We start from the raw sequence: 21,599 nt of genomic DNA, 5'->3' as shown, positions 1-21,599 counted from the left end.
TTCAGTAGGTCTCAGGACAAGAGAATTCTGTGTCTGTCCCAAGCAACTGTTTATCTTAGGGGAGACTGTGTATCTTCTGAGAAGCTCTCTTTGCTTTAGCTGCTAGGAAGTACAACCCAGATGTGTAGCCCACTTTGATAGCAGCAGAGGAATTACTAGCATAAATTTTGGGTGCAGCTCTGGCTTCATCTTCTCTCCCCTGTATTTTGCCCTTGAATTTCCTCATTTACTTTTATCTTTTTATGACATCTCTGCAAGCCATTTTATACTCTTTTCTTAAAAAATGAGTCAGGATACAAGTAAGTAAATCACAACAGGAAATGAACTGATGTATTAATTATGATGGCAAAGACTTCAGCTGTTTCTGGTAACGTTGCCTGATTGACATGCAGAATTGTTTGCGTTCTAAGCACTTTTTGCAGAACTCTTTGACAGTTCCTGACATTACTGTATTAGAAGTCATGTATGTACCCGTCTTCCTTAAAAGCTTCTAGCATAGCCTTTGACTTGCAGTTGACGCTCACTGTTGGTTGAGTTGAAATAGTTGGCTCCTTTATCTTCTATGGACTCAGCTGCTGAAAAGTTTTGACATGATTTCCAAACTATAATTTAGTAGTAATAATTGAAGGAATCTTTTCAGTGCTGGCTCAAACGGGTTGATGTACATTTATTTTCAAGAGAACAGAAGACAATTTGAAGATACAGTGGAATAATTTGGTCTTCCTGCTATTTAGTTTCTCCTTAGAAGAAATCGTTTAGTAGATTATTTGTGAAATCATACTGTAGACTTAATCATAGAAACTGTAGTCAAAGTAGGTAAGGTTAACCCTGTTTCCATATGTACTCTCAAATACAGTTGTTTATTTTAAAACACAGTATTGGTGATGTAGTATAGAAATAAATACCCATTTTCACACATAGTTGGCCAGAATAAAAAGTGGTAAAAACTTTTATGGAAGGGAATTTGACAGGATTTCTTAACACCTAGACTATATATACCAGCGATTCCATTTTTAGGAATTTATCCTCCAGGTATACTTAGGTTTATGTTTAAAAGTAGGTACTGGTGTGGTGCCTGGGTGGCTCAGTCAGTTAAGCGTCCGACTTTAACTCAGGTCATGATATCACTGTTCGTGAGTTCGAGCCTCACATCAGGCTCTGAGCCTGGAGGCTGCTTCAGATTCTGTGTCTCCCTCTCTCTCCTCCCCTCCCCTGCTCATGCTGTCTCTCTCTCTCAAAAATAAACATTAAGGGGCGCCTGGGTGGCTCAGTCGGTTGGGCGTCCGACTTCGGCTCAGGTCATGATCTTGCGGTCCATGAGTTCGAGCCCCGCATCAGGCTCTGGGCTGACAGCTCAGAGCCTGGAGCCTGTTTTGGATTCTGTGTCTCCCTCTCTCTCTGACCCTCCCCTGCTCATGCTCTGTCTCTCTCTGTCTCAAAAATAAATAAATGTTTAAAAAAAATTAAAAAAATAAAATAAAAGTAGGTACTGGCACTTTACTGTAGGTTTTGTAATAGCAAAACAGTGTAAACGTGTATCCATTTAAATGTGTGCGCTTCTTCAGAACTTTCTGAATTTAAATTCCAAAGCCTTAAAGGAAGGGATTAGGTTAAAAATTATAAATATACTTGTTACTAATTGAAAAAAGGTAAAAGTGGTATTCTACCACTTAAGTGTTTTTAAAGCATATACCCTCACAATACATGCTTACATATAATTACATTATCATTTTTTAAAAAAAAATTTTTTTTTTCAACGTTTATTTATTTTTGGGACAGAGAGAGACAGAGCATGAACGGGGGAGGGGCAGAGAGAGAGGGAGACACAGAATAGGAAACAGGCTCCAGGCTCTGAGCCATCAGCCCAGAGCCTGACGCGGGGCTCGAACTCCCCGACCGCGAGATCGTGACCTGGCTGAAGTCGGACGCTTAACCGACTGCGCCACCCAGGCGCCCCAAATTACATTATCTTTATAAGGACAAATAATTGCTTCTGGGAGCAGAGACGGAGTGTGAGACTGACTGATTTTTCACTGTGTCCTCTTCTAAATTTGGAACAATGTTCATGTAATGACCTATTTTTAAAATGAACTAGAATTAAATATTAAGAAATGTATAATAAATTAGGTTTCCAAACTATTTAATTTTATGAATTTCTATTTTCAGCAAACTTCAAGGTTTCTGAGATTCTAAGACCATCTAAAGACAGAAAATTCATCAGTTTCTGCTTAATTTTGTATCTATGTAATTTTGATAAGTTACAATAAAATTATGATAAACTTAGAATGTTCTGAAATTTGTATTTTATGGAATTTTGTCATTAAGTTATAATAAACATGGTACACTTTACAAGGTTTTATAGCAAAAATATTTTCTGCATAGTCTTAAGAAACATGTGAAAGTACGTATGAAGATATAATCTGATTATATATTTATGGTTAAAAACTGAAGTTTTGGGGCACCTGGGTGGCCCAGGTGGTTGAGCGTCTGACTTCGGCTCAGGTCATGATCTCGCAGTTCCTGAGTTCAGGCCCCGCTTTGGGCTCTGTGCTGAAAGCTTGGAGCCTGCTTCAGATTCTGTGTCTCCCTCTCTCTCTCGAAAATAAACATTAAAAAAAAAATTTTTTTAAGGTTTAATTATTTATTGTCTAGCCATATACCAATATTCATTTTAAGAAAAGTACAAATATTTAAAATTTTCTGAACCCTTGTTTTAGTCTAACTTAGGTTTTTATCACCATAAGAGTCCTAATGGTATATTCAGCAATTTTCAAACTGTTTAAATTTCAAGTCACAGAATTTATTCTAATAGTGAAAACCTTTGTGTCAGGATATTACTATGATAATTTCATAATTATCTTCTGGCACTGGAAATTTAAAAACACATAGTCCCCCTAGATTTTACATTTAGAAGACACAGTGTTTATTTTAATACCATCCCCTCACTTACCTTTTAGTTTATGGCATTGCAATAATAGCCTAGAAATGAATCTGAATGACAGGAAGTTGTTAGAGGTACAAAGAATTTCTCAAATGTAAGAGTATCTTGATATTACAAAGAGCCTGGAATGGAAGACATTTCTTTGAAAGAAAATTAGCTCTTGGGAGAATAGAGACTGATAAAAAATAAAAATGACATACTGAAAGGAACATTCCTCAAGGAAATTTAATCTGAACGTAGTGATAAGTGAATTAGTAGTTAAGAGTGAAGTGGCAACTTAAGAAGTGGTTTGAAGATGGAAAATTTGGGGAGAGCATTAGTAGAGGCCTGATGTTAGAAGAGCAAGATTTTAGCTTTAATTTCAAGAATAACCTAGAGAGGGGTGCCTAGGTGGCTCAGTCAGTTAACTGTCCAACTTCGGCTCAGGTCATGATCTCATGGCCCTTGAGTTCCAGCCCGGCATCGGGCTCCTTGCTGTCAACACAGAGCTCTCTGCAGATCCCCTGTCTCCCTCTCTGCCCCTCCCCTGCCCACACTCTATTTCTCAAAAAATAAACATTAAAAAAAAAAAAAGAATAACCTAGAAAAAGTTAAAGAAGAAATCAAGGCATAAGGTCAAATGCTATATATATATATATTGCTTGGAAAATGTACAATTTGGGCCTTAAAAGTGGTAGCGAAATAAACACTGTAAGGTTGTTGGTCCAGTTATGAGAACGAGAGCTACCTATGAAAGATGATGGGTCGAAAGTTATAAATGGAAATTGATACGTGTTCCCTCATTCACTAACTCCTTCATTTAACAAATAATTGTTTCTATAAAATGAACTTTTTGAGATCTTTTCACATTTAACGGCTAGAAAGACAAGGTGCATTTAGGAGTTAGCAAGGTGAAGTGAAATGAAGCAGGGTAGTTAACTATGAGCAGAGAAGCTGCCAAAACCAGGCAACAAGATAGTAACTAGAACCAGGTGGGAATCAGTGTTGTCCAGAAACATAAAGCAGAAGTCTGAAAGATGGAGCAGTAGAGGAGGAGCACTCAAAGGGCATCCTGGGCTGCTTTGGGGAAAATCAGAGGGGTGTTGTGCTCCCCGACTTGGTGCTTACTCAGCTGGAGCGTGGCCCACCTCACTGCAGAAATCTGGGCATGAGGCCCTGTCATAGGAAGGTGTGCCTTCGAGCAGGGGCCAGGTAGTTCACAAGACGGGAGTGGGTAAGATTTCTCTTCTATGAGAAAACTGAACACTTGGTCTCAAGTGGGGAATCCACAGGAAGTGCAGACTGGAGCGCGCAGGCCCACCTAAGGACGGCACCTGCTGTTGTTCTGCCATCAGCCAGTCATGGCCACACGGGAAGCCTAGCCCAGTCTGCCATTTTGGAGAAATCCGTACTGTCAGGAAAAGCATCCCGAGTGTTCAAGCACTGGCGACTAATTGAAATCACCAAAGTTTGCACCAAAGACGACATGATTACAGACTGGATTATGCCCGTGAATTGCTTTCTCTGCCTTACAAGCACAGAAATTGTAACTTGTGTTCTATAAAATACACCTATTAAGTAAGATGAGTTGGGTCCCAATCATTCAGTCACTAAAATCTATCGTGGAATGTGTTTTCGTAGAGTGAGGGGGTCACAGGCAGGGTAAAATTAAAATGGAATGTTTCAGTTCTGACCCTGTGCACATTCGTGTGTTTTCCATGGAGCGTAGGCCCCCTCCTACCATATCCAACCAGTAAAGCTCCGTTTTTATTGTTCTTATACTTTGGGCTTTATTTTTAGACAAGCCTGAATAAAAAAGGTGGTCGGGCTTGGAAAGGGGTAGGAAACTGCCACTCTAATTCTTTAATACATTGTTAAATGTTTACCATGCTAGACACTAAGCTAAGTGCTTACTGTGTACTTACCATGCTAGACACTAAGCTAAGTGCTTACTGTGTGCTATTTAGGCTCCATTAGGTCACCATTACCTTTAATTTGTAAGTGAACAGATAGGAACAGGGAGATTAAATAAATTGCCAAGGTCACACAGCTGGTAAAGGTCAGAGACAAGTTCACTCCATCGTGTATTGTTTCCCTTCTACTCCCTTACTAAACAGTAATTTTTACTCCACACTTCAGAAGTTATACAGGATCATCTATCTAGAGCTGTGTTTTAAATTGAAGGTTGAGCTCATCAGTGGGTTAAAATAAATAGGTCACAGCAGAATAGAAAATTCTAAGGTGTTAAGTATTGTTGCATGAGACTATTGTTTCAATCATGTGCCAGTCAGGAGTTGGCATGTTGTCAGAGCTGTCTCACTTGCTTTAGTGGATATCAGGCCAACACCCCACTCCTCCCAAAAGGACAATCACTAGCCTGATTTCTAGCAGGAAGATTTATCTTGCCAAGCTTTGCCTATTGTACAACGGGATCATATGATATGTATTATTTTGCATCTGGTTTCTTTCACACGACCTTGTTAATAACATTTATCCACATTATTCATTCATGTCCATTGTGTGGATATACACATTTTATTTGTCCATTCTACTACTGATGAGAATTTGGGTAGTTTCTACTGTTTGTCTATTACGAATATTGCTATTATAAATATGCACATTCTAGTGTATGTCTTTTGAGAGAGATGTGTGTTTCTGTTGGATATATATATTGAAGTAGAATTTCTTAGTCATGAGATATACATTACAGTCAACAGAAATTTTCCAAAGTGATTAATCCAAAAGATACTTCCAGCATACTAGAGTGTCAGTTGCTTCACATCCTTGGAGCACAATGATTTTGTTTTGTTCCAGTGCCTAAGCCATCTAAGCAGTAGGTGCAGCAACTGTGCACTAAATATCTGTTCAAAGAATGAATCTGAACTTACATGGCATTTAAAGCTGTGGCCTTGATTAAGATCATCTGTGAAGAGGGACACTTGGATGGCTGTCAGTTAAGTGACCAACTCCTGGTTTCAGTTCAGGTCATGATCTCACAGTTCACGAGTTTGAGCCCTGCATCAGGATCCACGCTGACAGTGCAGAGCCTGATTGGGATTCTCTCTCTTTCTGCCGCTCTCTGGCCCTCTTCCTCTCAAACAAACAAAAAAATCATCTGGAAAGAAATACAATTTTTTTTTAATGTTTATTTATTTTTGAGGGGGGGCGGGGAGATCATGAGCCAGGGAGAGGCAGAGAGAATCCCAAGCAGGCTCCATGCTGTCAGTGCAGAGCCTGACACAGAGATCGATCTCATGAGCTGGGAGACGATGACCTGAGCCGAGACCAAGGGTCGGACACTTAACTGACTGAGCCATCCAGGCGTCCCCTAAAAATTCAATTAGATAACAGGGCTGATGAACAAACTTTGGGTGACTCCTACAGTTAGAGACCGGGCAGGAGAGAACAAGCAGAGGAGGAAAATGGGAGAGCATGAAGTTCTTCAAGAGTAAAGTAGGTTTCAAGGAGGGGGCAGTCAACTGTTTTTGAATGCTGCCAAGAGATTGTAAGATGGGGGCAGAGGCTGGGAAAGGAGTTAGATTTTTGGTTATTTCAAACCTGAGGGACTTAAACATTAAATCATTCACATTGAGACCTCATATAGATAACCGGATATAGGAGTCCGGTGTTTAGAACCTGATATATAAGCCTGGTATTTGTGAGTGTAAATGTATTTGTGAAGGGGAGAATGTAAATGGAGAAGAGACAGGGTTCCAGCCCAGAGGCATTTCTACTGCAAAGCGGAACAGAGGCAAACATTTACAAAACATGATACAGAGTCAAGTGTCTCACGAGGTAGGAGAGAGACTTGGAAAGTGTGTTGCCACTGAGGTAATGCCAACATTAACTGTGTTAAATGCTGAGGACAGTTTCAACAAAATGAGAACAGAAACTAACAATCACTGGATTTAATAACTGCCAATTAGTAACTACCTTAGTCAGTAAATATTCTTCTAAAACATCACTTTGAATGACTGCACAGAATCCCATTGTATGGCAGTAGCTAAATCCGCTCACCCAGTCTCATTGTTGGAATTCTTAGATTCTTCCCAAACCTTGACAATTATGGGTAATGTTGCCTTGACCACACTCTTAGATTTGAAATTGCTAGATGAAAAAAGTATGTATGTTCTCAAGGCTTTTGATATAGCTACCAAACTACTCTCCAGAAAGGTTTTATTAAATTCTATACCACCCCAAGGAAACACAGTAATTGCAAAAACTGCCTTTGCCATTTTGATCAGTGATATATGGGATCTTACAGTTGCATTTTTGTTATTAAGGTCCTGGGGCACCTGGCTGGCTCAGCTGGAGGAGCAGGTGACTCTTGATCTTGGGGTTGTGAGTTCCAGCCCCACCCTGGGTGTGTAGAGATTACAATCAATCAATCAATCAATCAACTTAAACAGTCCTGAATGTTTATTGCTCATTGGTCATATACGAATAGCCTGCACATATCTCTTGCCCCAAATGTGAGTTGTTTATAGGGCAAACTGGTGATATATCCAGAAATCTGAAATGTTGGTGTAAAGTTTAAAAAAAAAAAAATGTAGATAAGCTTAAGGGTACCTGGGTGGCTCAGTCTGTTATAGTGGGACTCTTGGTTTCGGCTCAGATCATGATCTCAGGGTTGGTGGGTTCCAGCCCCCCAGTGGGGTCCACGCTGACAGCACAGAGCCTGCTTGGGATTCTCTCCCTCCCTTTCTGCACTTCCCCCACTTGCTCTATCTCTCAAAATAAATAAATAAACTTAAAAAAATGTAGATAAGCTGAATTACAGCTTGCCAGTATACTAGCTAAGTGACGCTGGTCAGGTAACTTCTCAGGTCCCATAGTCTTTGTGAAATGGTGATCAGGTCTACCTCGAAGTGTTGTGAACAATAACTTACATAAATACTGGAAATTACAATTATTATGACAGTTATTCTGCATAAGCAATTGCACCATGGCACAGGAATCTAAAAATGCAGTATGTAGAGTAATTGGTTGATTTGAAGAAACTAAGAGGCTATTTGCGGCATTTCCACCATCCCACTCCAATTTCTGCCCCTCCTCCCGGGTGCTGGTAGTGTCACTATGGCAACGACCACGCGCTGCCGCTGCCGTAGGCTCCGTTCTCTGGCGGTTACCGAACTCCGCCACCACCCCACTCTCCGCAAACCAGCAACTGCACCGCGCGTCCCGACCACCTGGTCTCGGGTAAATCTCCCCTGGCTCGAAGGCCAGGAGCCACGGGGCAGGATGGCCAAGGCGGGAGCCTCTTCGTCGCTGGAGGACTTGGACCTGAGCGGAGAAGAGGTCCAGCGGCTCACCTCTGCCTTCCAGGACCCGGAGTTCCGGCGAATGTTCTCCGAGTACGCAGAAGAGCTCACAGACCCCGAGAACCGGCGGCGCTACGAGGAGGAAATCACCGCGCTAGAGCGTGAACGTGGAGTGGATGTGCGGTTCGTACACCCGCAACCTGGCCACGTGCTGCGCACTAGCCTCGACGGGGCGCAGCGCTGCTTCGTGAACGTGTGCAGTAACTCACTGGTGGGCGCGCCCAGCAGCCGACCCGGCCCTGGGGGCGCGGCGACCGGCAGCCAGTGGTCCCTGCCCTACAGCCTGGCTCCCGGCCGCGAGTACGCGGGGGGCCGAGGCACCCGCTACACTGTCTACGACGTAGTCTTCCACCCAGACGCGCTCACGCTAGCCCGGCGCCACGAGCGCTTCCGCCAGATGCTGGACACCACGGCCCTGGAGGCCATCGAGAAGCAATTCGGCGTGAAATTAGACCGCAGGAATGCCAAGACTCTGAAGATCAGGTACAAAGGGACTCCGGAGGCCGCCGTCCTGCGCACACCCCTGCCCGGGGGTGTCCCGGCCCGGCCCGAAGAGGAGCCGGAGAGCCCTCTCCCCGATTTCCCCTACCCCTACCGGTGCCCGGCGGTGGCCGGGAACTCCGTGGTCCCCCAGACCCAGGCGCCCTCCCCTCCGGAGGCGGTCCTGCAGCCCGCCCCCACAGAACCTCGCTACAGCGTGGTGCAGCGCCACCACGTGGACCTCCAGGATTACCGCTGTTCCCGGGATTCGGCCCCCAGTCCGGTGCCCCGGGAGCTGGTGGTCACCATCGAGCTGCCGCTGTTGCGCTCGGCCGAGCAGGCGGCGCTGGAGGTGACGGGAAAGCGGCTGTGCCTTGATTCAAGGAAGCCCGACTACCGGCTGCGGCTCTCGCTCCCGTACCCGGTGGACGACAGCCGCGGCAAGGCGCAGTTCAACAAGGCCCGGCGACAGCTGGTGGTCACGCTTCCCGTGGCACTACCCCCAGCGCGCCAGAAACCCACGGCGGAGCCGGAAGAACCCGTCTACACACCCGGAACTGACGGCGCGGCGTGCCCTTCCGCTCGCAAGGGGGAGGCGGGCCCGGCAGGGGGTTGTGCCGGGATTGGCGGCCCGGAACCCAGGCTCCCTGGCGCTGCGGATTTACAGAGCACTAATGCGGCCGCCGCTGTGGAGGAGCTTGTCTCCCAGCCCGAGGAGCGGGACTTGGACGAGCAAGCTGTGTGGACAACGGGCATCGAGGAGGAGCCGCCTTCCGTAGCAGGGAGCTCACCTGGGGACGGTGGAGGAGGGTCCCCTTGTACTTCATCTGGGGACCTTGACAGGGGGTCTTCTGCAGGAAGAGGGAGTGCGCGGGGAGATCTCAGTGTTGAGACGCGCGTGATCGGGGAAGGTGTTCCATCTGATCGAGCCATGGGTCGTCCCGGGACGGGCAGCAGGGAACCATTGTGTCCTCCTTTGCAGTGTAATCAGGATGAAGAATCCCTGACTCTGCTAATTCAAGTGCCTCGGATCCAACCGCAAAGCCTTCAAGGGGATGTGAGCCCCTTCCGGTACAAATTGTGCTTCTCCACCCAAGACTTAGTTTATTATTCTTTGTTTTTGCAATTCGCTCCAGAGAATAAATTGAATACCAAAGAACCTGTGGTTAGTATTTCTTCAAACAATGCAGTGATAGAACTGGCCAAATCTCCAGAATGCCATGGACATTGGAGAGAGTGGTATTATGGTTTAAACAAAGATTCTTTGGAGGTAACAGTTCTTTCTAGATTCTTAATATTTGAAATATTCCATCCCACTTTTAAAATTTACTATTAAAACTGGCCCTTGAACAACACAAGTTGGAACTGCCTGGATCCACTTACAAGCATATCTTTTTTGAAAAGCTTTAAGTGTATTTTATTAAGATTTTATTTTCAGTGATCTCTATACCCCACCTGGGGCTCGAAATCACCACCAGAGATCAACATCAGGCTCCATTGACTGAGCCAGCCAGGTGCCCCTAAATGTATTTTCTTTTATGATTTTAGTAATAACATTTTGTTTTCTCTAGTTTACATGATAAGGACATAGTATAAATGCAAAATATGTGTTAATGGACTGTTTATGTTATCAGTAAGGCCTCCAATCTGCAGTAGGCTATTCGTAGTTAAGCGTTAGGGCAGTCAAAAGTTGTAGGTGGAGTTTTCAACCGTGGGATGGGGGGTGCCCCAACACCCCCCACCCCGCCACCCTTGTTGAAGGATTAACCGAATAAATGTTGTTAAACTGAACATGAAGATCAACTACACCTCTTATGGGCGGGTACTCTAGAACTTGGGGCTGAGCATTATCTAGTTTACTCAGGATACAGTTTTCATGAATAGTATGTTCTATTGTAGTTGCTACTACACTTTCAAGGTTATTGAGGTTCTTGAATTTCAGATTCTAACCCTTGAATTTGTTAAAAGCTAAAAAAAAAAATTACATGTAACAGATGAATACCTCAATGCAAACCACCAGTTGTTAATTTATGAGTTTAAAAAGTTCCTTAGAACTTCAAATTTTACAGTTAAAAAAAAAATTAATAGTACCAAAGTACTAATTCCCAGAAATAAACCTTGTTGCAGAGTATATATTGAAAATTAACTTGCTGGTCTTGGGCTTTAACTTGCCAGAAATTTTCACTTCTTCCTGTTATTTTCCTAGATATTTGCTAATAGGTTATATTTTATGAGGGGCATCTTCTGGGAGAAGTGGTTAATTTGAAACCATCCCAAAATAGTAAATAAGCCAGGACTAGGTAAAATACTTTGTGAGAATATAATATGAAATTGACTGTTTATATTATCAGAAGGGGGACATTTAGGAAAGGGCAGTTGTTTCCTGTAATTGTTTTATTTCTTTACTTATTTTTAAAGTTTATTTAAGTAATCTCTACACCCAACGTGGGCCTTGAATTCACAATCTGAGATCATGAGTCGTATGCCCTTCTGAATGAGCCAGCCAGGTGCCCCTGTAATTGTTTTAATAAATGTAAAAATAACTTAAAACTGGGAAGAAGGCTTTATGGATAAGCAGGTGAGAGAATACTAAAGAATATATTTTAATCTAATTTTCTAGAAAGCTAACATTATTTTAGCAAGGAAATTAGACCAAAATGGGATTAGGGCAACTGTGTGTTACATCTTTGATGCCTGAAATAGATTTATTCAGACTAATTACTTCATTAGTCATCACATTTGCTAAGGCTGATGGAACCATAATACTCAATTATTCTTCTTTACACTTCACTGGACTAGGCTCTAAGTATTAAAGTAAAATTATTTTAAAATCACAAGAGTAATAGGTGGGTAGACATAGAATATATAATGATCAAATTATATGCATTATATGGAAATAATTATAAAGAGACTGGATTGTGATGGTCAAGGTCAGAATTGTTACTTTACACATAAGTACAATATTACTTATAAAAGCCTTAAATATCCACTGGAAATTTTCCTAGAGCTATAGGACCACTAAATTGAGTATCTGTTATTAGAGTAAAATCAGCCATTAGAATAAGGCAAGCTTATGCAAATCCTCTATATTTTAATCATAACCATTTCCATTATGAATATTACTTTTCCTTGGGTTTACTAAAGACTAAAGTATTTGGTGTATTTTTGTGCAATTAATGTGTTTTTCCAGAGACAGGAACCTTAGAAATGCTTTTAATTGGGGAATGTTTCTATCATCAGTTATTCTGGAACTTAAAATAATAGGAATGAAATTACTCCAAATTTTTGGGTAAGATTTTTCTGTACCCAAGGTTCACTTTGGTAGGCGTTCACAAATGTAGATACTGTATAAAATAAGGGAACTTGAAACTTGTCTCTTTCTGATTTTGCCCTCCTATTTGGACCAAATAATGAACTGTGTTTATTTGGAAATTTGTTTTTATGTAAGTATTTTATTTCAGGCAACAATAAACTGATTTTATGAATTTTAAATATGGTTATCCCTTCAACACCCTAACTATATACCTATATTCATTTCACATGAATATGCACAAACTGCTTTGTGTTTGAGAGTCTGGTAAAAGTGATTTATGCATTTCTTAATAGTAGTTTGGAAATCTTTCCTATGTCTCTTGAAATCTGTTTCATTCTTATAAATAGCTATATGCTAGTGTCACGCTGGATTATCTCAATGTGTAAAATTAGAATCTACTTCTCAAGTAAAATATTATATTTGGCTGTTACCTGGCCAAGAACTAAAACACAAACTGGTCACACAAAATTTGAATAAATCCTGTCATGTATTTTTCTTAGCTGACTCATTAGGAAGTATTCTAAAATTAAATTACATTTTATAGCTGTGACTGCATTTATAGACCTAGTGGTGATGTTATTCTTATACAATATTGAGAAAAAAGAAAGAAAAATATCATTTATAAGTAAGATTATCTCAGATTGTTAACAGAGACTTAGAAAAGGAACTAGGATTTTTTAAAGACTTTTCTTTTAGCGCCTTTGCCGTTATATGTATATACTCTTGCTACTCTTAACTACTCAATACTGTTTTCTTCTGCCAAAACAGCATAGGAGTAACATTAAACATTTAAAAGTATAATCCTGAACTGTGTTAAGAACTTTTACGAGCTGTTCTTAGATCAAATGTGTCAAGAATAACTTATGAGGCAGAATTTTTTTTCTCTTATTTTAGGAAAAGCTGTTTGTCAATGAAGAAAATGTTAATGAGGTACTTGAAGAGGTCCTGAGCTCTCCATTTAAACAGACAATGTCCTTAACCCCACCATTAATTGAAGTTCTTCAGGTTACTGATAGTAAGATTCAGATTCACGCAAAGGTAAGGATTTGGTGGCCTTTGTAGAGTAGTGATTTAGGACCAGGTTAAAGCCTGACCAATATCTTAATTTTTGATTTCTTGATGTCATAACTTTAAATCAAATGTACATAGTATCTGGGAAGACTTAGGAGTAAAGACCTCTTTGTATGTATTTTACTGTGTGCCATGCACTTTGTGATTTATTTTCACACAGATCTCATTTCATCCCAAAGTAACTCTCCATTGAGGAATAGAGTGAGACTAACATTTAGGAAGTTTGAGTACCAGTCCAGGGACAAACAAGTCTTTTTGACTCTCAAACCGTGGGAAGGAGCTGTGTCATTCTGTTTGTTCATTATTTCCAGTTGAACCATAAGTTTGGTTATTTTGTAAAATTAATTAATTAACTATATTTTAGAAAGGGAGAGAGCGAGCATGGGGGAGAGGGGCAAGGGAGAAAGCATCTTTTTTTTTTTTTAAGTTTATTTATTTTGAGAGAGATTGCATGCACATGCCTGCACGGTTGGGGGAGGGGCAGAGAGAGAGGAAGAGCTGGAATCCCAAGCAGGCACCACACTGTCAGTGTAGAGTCCAATGCGAGGCTTGATCTCACGAACTGTGAGATCATGACCTAAGCCCAAATCAAGAGTTGGATGCTCAACCGACTGAGCCACCCAGCTGTCCTGGGAGAGACAATCTTAAGCAGGCCGTCTGCTCAGGGTGGAGCCTGATGTGTGGCTTTATCCCATGACTCTAGGCTGTGGAATCATGACCTGAGCCCACGTTTAACCCACTGAGCCAACCACGTACCCCTAGTTTGGTTATTTTTAGTCTTCAATATTGGACACAGAGATAATTTAGTAACTAGCACAGTTGATTTATATATGAATGTGGGGAGGGAGTGGATCTAAAGAATCACAGAAATTCAAGAAAACTCAAGAAATTCAAGAACGACCTTATTAGAAAGACTACTAAAGGGTTGGTAGGCCAGGATTATTTTATCTTGAAGGAGATGAGGAGTCACTGGAAGGAATTAATCAAGAATTAATGCCAGGTTTGCATTGTCTGCATTATTAAAAAATAACTGGCAGCATTCGGAAGATGACTTTGAGGGGGAAGCCTGGAAATCCGCAGTTCTGCAAGGGTTGTTCCCTCACAATTAAAAAAAAAAATCTATACCCAGAGAGTACTACAATTTAATTTTCTGTTTGTTTCAAAGAATTCTTAATTTATTGTTTCTCTTGACCTAGTTGCAAGAATGTAGTAACTCTGAGCAGCTTCATGAAAAGGAAGAAAAAGTCAATGAAGGAAGTCCTGTAACTGAAAAAGAAAATATAGAACATCCTACCGCCTCAACAACTGATTCTGATTCATCTGTGGCAGTTAAAGTACTAGAAACAGACGGTTGTGGTTCAGTTGTATGCTTGCAGCAAGAGTCTCTTGATGTTTCTCACATGCTATTTGGAAAGTCTCAGCAACCTGAGTCAAAAATGGAACCTGAATTTATAAAAGAAGAAAGTCCCGTTTACTCAAATGAGGAAAAAGGTAATTTAAAAGAACCAGTGATAACAGAAGAGAAAGAATTACATGGAGACCGTCAATCATTACTAAACGAAACAACAGTTCACAATTTACCTGGTCTTGACAACATAAAAGAAACCAATATGCAGGATGGTAGTGTGCAGTTTATTAAAGATCATGTGACTCAATGTGCATTCAGTTTTCATAATTCTTTGCTGTATGACTTGGATTAATTCTATATAACTTTAGAATTTAAAAGTTAAGAGTAAAGTTTTTTGGACTTAGATTATTTTTCTGTTAACTATTATTGTAAAACAAAGTACTTAAGAAAGTATAAAATTAAAATTTTCAATTTTGATTCTAATGGGGAAACTGGCCATATTTTTTGCATGTATAATTTATACAGAGTTTCCTTAATTATGGTGATTTTTGTGATTCCTCTGATAGATGTGTACTTTTTCTAATGGAGGGTTATTAAACATATAGTTTTAATACAACCTGTATATATTTGCTTCTGTTTGTTTTTGGCTTCTTTTCTTTACCATAATTTTAATAAAGTTTTACAGTAAATATTCACTAAGTTGTGTCTGTTACAAAAATTCTCAAGAATGCAATTAACTGGAAATTAATCAGTATGTGTGTGTGGTGGGATAGAATCTCAAAACTATGCATTTATAAGTTTCACTAAATAGAACATATTTATGTTTGAAACAGAGATTCTTAGAAGTTTACCAACCAATATTAACGATCCAAACAATTACAATACAAATACACTGAATGAAATTTAGTATTTTTGCTTCAACTCTGTATTTTACTCTTCTCATGTCTGTCACACACAAAATACAGGTGATATAGTGATACTTTTGAAAACTGAACTTCTTAAAAGGTGTTTTTGGAAGTTACTATTGCAGTACTAAGACATTTCTTGGTCTTACAGAGTACATTTATGAATATTTTTAAAAGCTTTTAGGTAATCCCTACACCCAAACGTGGGGCTTGAATTGATAACCCCGATATTGAGAGTCACATACTCCAACTAATGCAGCCAGCCAGCCAACATTTACTAATATTAGAATAATAAAAAATATGGGAATTTGTTCCCATAGGAAAACTGTCTTTGCTGTATTACATGGAAACAAAACAGCCAGTGGTTTCTAGTTTTTCTTGCAATATCTCAAAAAGGGTAGCAGATAATGTATCTTAAATTATTAGTTTTGTGGAATAATATTTTTACTGGAGGCCAGGAGAAAAATCCGAATAAATTTTTTCTCACAAAAATTTTTAATACAGCATGAATGTAGAAAGGAAAGTATTTGTTGATCTAATTGCTGACACCAAGGCCATGAGCTGATTTATCTATGTTTCAAAAAGATACTAATTCAAAGGTCTGGCCCTACCTTAGTCCTGGAAATTACCTAATCTCTTTAGTCCTTTGAACTGGGGAAAGTCAGATCAGAGCACCAAAAGGTAGTACAAAACCTGGCAATTCATCCTGATTTATATTTATAACCCCTCTAAAATCTGGAACCAGATTGGGCTATGAGGGTAATATAAAGGTAGCACATAAAGTAAGAGAACTATTTGGTCCACCTAAAATGACTGTACGCATTTTTCCGCCATAATGACAATTTGATGAAATCATTTCAAAACTGTCCATTTAATACATAATTTCCCTGGGGTTGAAATGATGTCATATCTACACAGAAATTAATCTTTGAGTAATTTCTGGTTGAATGTAATTATATACTGTTAAGAGAAACTTCCACATTAAATATAGAATAAATTTTAAGCCTGTTTCCTATTATTGTGTGTGCCTTTTTAAAAAGTATGATTTCAGTTAAAATAAAGCCGGCACTAGAACATGTTTCACTGTAGCATGACTGAACTTTCTATCATTGCTGGTTCTCGAAAACAATTTAGGCTGTATTTCACTTACAAGGCAGCTTTTTATTGTTCATTGGCTATGCTTGGCTAATTTGAAAGCCAGTTTCTTCCAAAGGGAATGCATTGTCAAGAGTGGGGTTTTCTTTAATTCAAATTCAGTTGTATGATGTACAAAGGGTTCATACGAAGATATAATGCAAACTATAAAACTTCTAGAATGCCTTTACTGAATTTTGGTGTAAAGAGTAAACAAAATTTCTTCTACAAAATGATTAGGAACTTTTTTATGCAAAAATGAGTTATTTTATTTTGGCAGCACTAAAAGAAAAAAAAAACCACTGTATTTCTACATTGAGGTGAAAACAGTGTTTCAACTTTCTTATCAAATACATTCCAAAAGAAAGTGTGTTCTATGAAGGTTCCAAAGCACAGGCAAATCTTAACACAATAATACAGGAATCTGTAATACTGAAAATGTCTGTTCTGATAGGGTGTTTAACAAACATAACTTTTGAATTATAAAACCAGCGAAGCAAACCCTTCCTAGTAACCGTGTCGAGTGAAATTGGGCTTGCTCCATTAATACTCTAATGATTCTATTGTAATACTTTTTACTGTTATGACAATTTTAAATAAAGTTTGCTGTACTTAAAATAAGTTTTGAAAGTGGAAAAGTATACAAAGTTCCAGATAAAAAGATTAAGAGATGCAATTTAAATAAAATTTCTCCTCTTTTCTTTTACCGGTTAACAATGATTACCTTTAGCTGATACAGATTGAACTTTAAAACCCAACTCCTGAAATGAAAACTTCTGTTTAAATTTTTGTCAGACAGAGAAGGAAAAGATTACTATATTTGGACATCTTTTACAAGAATTGTTTTTTTGTTTTTGTTTTTTTTTTTTGTATTAAAGCAGAAACCAGTTCCTAAACCCTTTTTATTCAATTGTTTATCCTGTTTGGACAAATATCAAAAATAGAAGACTGTCACTTTTGCTTTTGTAATTGTGATTTTTCACTGCAGTCTTCTATAACTTTTACAGAGTTCATGGTCCCTAATATCTCCCCACCCTCCATTTTTCCTAGGTGGGGAAATGGCTGCCACAAACTTCTCACTGATAGTTAGAGTGTCTGGAAACAAGTACTGTTTGTTATTATTTAAGAGTGACTCAATTTGGGCACTCTGGGTGGATGGTCTACAGGTTTTCTTGTGGTGCATACCACAGTCTCCAGCATGAAATATCCTAGGAACTTGAGGAACCAGCACTTTCCAGAATTTTGGAAGACAGGATACAGTTAAATATTGAAGAGTCCAGTCCCAGTTATAATCATCGTAAGTACAGAAAGTGTCCGTGCACTCAATCAACTTCTGATAGGCATCCCGGGTCAAGGCTAGACCCATATTGTGCTCTGTGGATTTCCAAGTTTTCACGTCTACCTTGTCAGCAATGCCATGGAAACTGCGACTGGCCGTATAGGTCCCCAGGGAGAGAACATCACACTCAGGACACTCTTGCTGCTTTAACTTCCACATCTTTTTGAAGACATGGTAAAAGTCTGGGGCTAAGTAGTGATCCTCCTCTAGGAAAAGTATGAGGCCAGCATAGTCTCGAAGAACTTTGACCCTTTCCCATACAAAATGCAGCTTCCACCACCAATGGTGTTTGGTTTGGGAGAACTTGGCCTCTCTATAATGGCCAAAGGAGTCGGGATACTCAGCATTAATGCATCCCATCTTCAAAGCTGCATTCTTCTCCAGGTCTCGGGGGCAATCTCTGGGGTCGCTGCCTGGAAACTCGTTGGGGTACAACTGAATGCTGAAAGGAAAGAACACCTGCAGAACCGGACAGAAATCCACCCCAGCGATCAGTTGATTGATTTCTGTCGACCAGAAGTCATGGCTAAAGATGACGAGGACGCTGTCGATGCCCTGGGCTTTCCGGAGGGAGTCCAGCAGCAGTCTGAGGTAATCGGGCCGGTTATGCACCTGGACCACCAGCACCAGCTCTCGAGGGGTCCAGGAGCCGGCCTTATCTACATTCCTCAGCGTCTGGTCGAAGTTCAGCTGGTACACCAGGGACCTGTACCGCAGCGTCAGGTTGTCCGCCTCGGGCTGCGGGGCCGCGGGGACCAGCGGAGCCGCCGACTCGTTGGAGACCCGGCGGATGCCCACGGACACAGCCGAATGGTCCCCGCCCCGGCCGCCCGCACCTCGCGCGGGCTCGGCGTCCAGCAGCGGCGGGGCGAGGGCCTCGTTTTTCCTTTGTCGCCCATTGCTGCTCCAGAGGACGAAGCCGCAGGCGGCCACCACGAGCGTCAGGATCAGCACCTTCCGCTTGTAGATGCGGAACCTCATGGTCTCCAGGGCCGGGAGCGCTGGCGGGCGGGCGCGAAAAGGAGCTAGCGGCTTCTGCACAGAAGGGGCGGGCGGGTGGCGGCCGTCGCCTTGGCCTGAGGCAGTCGGAATTGGACCCCGCGGCTGCCCTAGCTAACTCATCCCGGGCCCCGGGGGTCCTGGGGCCCGAAGGGTCTCAGCTCCCCCGCGCCGCCCGGGCTCCACACATCCTCGCCTGGCAGCTGCAGCTCGGGCAGCGGCCCCGCGGCTAGGAGCCGCGGCTCGGCATCGCCTCGGTCCTCTCCATTCAGCAAGGGTCCCGGAAGAAGCCCCGCAGCGGCCCCACCGCACTCCCGCTTGGTTACCTGCGCCTCCAGCGGCCCTGCGTCCTCTGCGCTCTCATCCTTACACGGGCCCTACACCGCCAAGACCGAGCGACGCAGCCTCGCCCCACTCCGGCGGCGACCGTTCTGACAACCCGCGACTGGCCCGCGGAGCGCCGCGGCCCTCCGGCCCACACCCCTCCGGCCCGCCCCTTGGGCCCCTGGTTGGAGCTTCCCGGACGCGTCCGGGGACGCCAGGCCGCCGCTGCCTGCTGCCTATTGGCCTGTAGTACTGTCGCTCACGCACAGTTCCTGCTTCCGCCTCGTTCCTCCCTTTCCTGTTAGGCGCGAGCGAGGCGAGGCGAGGCGAGGCCAGGCGAGGATCGCGGACGCCGAATTTGCTGGTGAGCTAAGACGGTAGTGTAGCGTCTCAGCAGGAGCCTCCAGTGCTGGGAACCTGGGGATGGACGAGGCCCTTGTGGGAACTGGAGGGAGAGACCCGCTGCCTGGTTTGCTAGAGCCAAAGAACTGGCTCCGGTTCCCTTTGGAAAGGGTCTCAGGAATGGCGGCTAGTGGGCCGGGAGGCACATATTAAGGACACGTCAGCCTTCAGGGCTGCTCTGACGGGTGGCTGTGCTTCTGAGAGGAAAAGTGAAACCAGACTGATTTGGTTCCCGGAGAAGGAGCGTAGGCGGGCCGTAGCCGTAGCCACTGTATCGCGCGCTGAACCGGGAATGCCCGGGCGCTAGAACGTGGGGGAAGAGGGTGCGAGGAAGAGCCGGAGGCTCTAGCTTTGGCCCTCTCTGAGAAAGAAAATTAGATAGACACCACTTCTTTTCTTTTGGGGTAGCCACAGTAAATTAAAACTCCAAAGGAACTCGCTTTGTACGGGGAAACTGGCTCGTGAGCCCCCTGTGCTGCTGCATTGCATGCTAATTTTTATTGAGTCTCATTCTATACATGCTCTGATAATTTAAGCATTCCAAAAGGTGTGCACTTTTCTGTGTAATTTATTCTTATATGAAATGAGTACTTGGTGGGTCTATACCTTAGTGATACATGTAATGCTGTAATGTTTTCCTGAATTTTTAAAACGTTTTATTCAAAATGTTTAACGTCTGCCACTGTAATTTTAAATGTTTTGCCAGTTTGAATCGTGCTGACAGCCCTGGTGCAAAGATGGTCAATGTTCCGAAAACCCGAAGGACTTTCTGTAAGAAGTGTGGAAAGCATCAGCCTCACAAAGTGACCCAGTATAAGAAGGGCAAGGATTCCCTGTATGCCCAGGGAAAGAGGCGCTACGATCGGAAGCAGAGTGGCTATGGTGGGCAGACGAAGCCAATTTTCCGGAAGAAGGCTAAAACCACAAAGAAGATTGTGCTGAGGCTTGAATGTGTCGAACCTAACTGCAGGTCCAAGAGGATGCTGGCCATTAAAAGATGCAAGCATTTTGAACTGGGAGGAGATAAGAAGAGAAAGGGCCAAGTGATCCAGTTCTAAGCTTTGGGATTCTTCTTTTCGTTGACGCTTGTAGCAACGTTATCTGTATGAAAATAAATGCAGTAATATTTTTGCTCAAATATTCTGTGTTTTTTGAAATACAAATAGAATGACATATTTAATGTGATTCAAAATTAAGGAAATAACAGCAAATTTGTTGAACTAAGATTTATCCTCTTAAATTTATTTAAATTTAGTTTCATAAGAATTGGAATATTGTTTATGTGTCTCTCACACACACATATAAAAAGACAGGAGTACCACATCCAACTTTACAACTAGGTTATGGAACTCTATCAGGGAAAAAAACTCAGACCTTCTTTACCTTTTCTGGTCAATTTCAAATATGTTAGGCAAATTCATAATCATGATTGAAGAGCTCCTGGGAAAAGTCAAATCAGATTTTCAAAAAAAGTAAATGAGGAGGGTAAATTAAGCTTGTGTATAGCAGACTCACTGGGGCAGGGTATCAAAGATGAGGGATAAAAAGAGCCGACTTTTTGCAAATTAGTGTCCAGTAAGACCCACTAGTCATACAGATATTTAAATGAAAAAGCAGTTCCTCAGTTAACACTAGCGGCTACATTTAGTGCTCAATAGCCACATGTGCTGAGTGACTACTCTATTGGACAACAAAGATACAGAACATTTCCATTACGGTTTTTTTTGGATGGCATGGTTTTTAGACTGGTCCTGAATGTAAGGCAGGAGTTAAAAACTGACTTCTAACTGCAAAATGTTCTGAAGCTAGTGAAGAACCATGAGTCCATAATAGCATGGACTGCTTTTTGAATCTTTTAGAAGCTACTCTGGGAGGTACTCAAATGTTACAACTTGGTTATTGGGAGGTATGAGGAAGCAAGCAGTTACTACTGAAAATAGAATGGAAGGCTGAAACTCAAAGAAGTGAACCTTATAACCCATGAAAAGCAAAAAAAAAAAAAGTATCAAAAAGAGAAATAAACTGACAAAGGGTATCGGTTAT

At 41.9% G+C, this 21,599-nt stretch overlaps 4 protein-coding genes across 7 annotated transcripts in view; 3 read left to right on the top strand and 1 right to left on the bottom strand.

Annotated features, from left to right (window-relative positions):
- Positions 1-2,283, top strand: part of POLE2 (DNA polymerase epsilon 2, accessory subunit) — a 31,752-nt gene extending 29,469 nt beyond the window's left edge. For all 3 annotated transcript variants that reach the window (XM_043556084.1, XM_043556083.1, XM_043556085.1), the window contains exon 19: positions 2,167-2,283. In XM_043556084.1, the coding sequence (XP_043412019.1) occupies positions 2,167-2,185 (19 nt within the window). In that variant the 3' untranslated portion in view covers positions 2,186-2,283. The remainder of the gene's footprint in view (positions 1-2,166) is intronic.
- A 4,063-nt stretch (positions 2,284-6,346) lies between these two features.
- Positions 6,347-20,694, top strand: DNAAF2 (dynein axonemal assembly factor 2). Of its 2 annotated transcripts, none has more exons than XM_043556082.1 (4): positions 6,347-9,886; positions 12,929-13,072; positions 14,302-19,518; positions 20,263-20,694. In XM_043556082.1, exons 1-3 carry the CDS (start codon positions 7,997-7,999, stop codon positions 14,803-14,805), a joined length of 2,538 nt encoding a protein of 845 aa, XP_043412017.1. In that variant the 5' UTR covers positions 6,347-7,996; the 3' UTR covers positions 14,806-19,518; positions 20,263-20,694. The 2 variants fall into 2 exon arrangements, with proteins under 2 accessions (XP_043412017.1, XP_043412016.1); XM_043556081.1 differs by having other exon boundaries at positions 6,347-9,991.
- On the bottom strand, positions 14,717-18,812 carry MGAT2 (alpha-1,6-mannosyl-glycoprotein 2-beta-N-acetylglucosaminyltransferase). The gene has a single exon (XM_043556086.1). The coding sequence runs from the start codon at positions 18,810-18,812 to the stop codon at positions 17,472-17,474; it is 1,341 nt and encodes a 446-aa protein (XP_043412021.1). The 3' UTR covers positions 14,717-17,471.
- Positions 20,294-20,694, top strand: RPL36AL (ribosomal protein L36a like). Its single transcript, XM_043556087.1, has one exon. It carries the CDS (start codon positions 20,294-20,296, stop codon positions 20,612-20,614), a length of 321 nt encoding a protein of 106 aa, XP_043412022.1. The 3' UTR covers positions 20,615-20,694.
- Positions 20,695-21,599: the final 905 nt, after the last annotated feature.

Source organism: Prionailurus bengalensis, chromosome B3, assembly GCF_016509475.1.
Source record: "Prionailurus bengalensis isolate Pbe53 chromosome B3, Fcat_Pben_1.1_paternal_pri, whole genome shotgun sequence".
NCBI classification, from domain to species: Eukaryota; Metazoa; Chordata; class Mammalia; order Carnivora; family Felidae; genus Prionailurus; species Prionailurus bengalensis.
The sequence above is the reverse complement of the archived record's forward strand: the minus strand, read 5'-3'. Positions and strand labels throughout refer to the sequence as shown.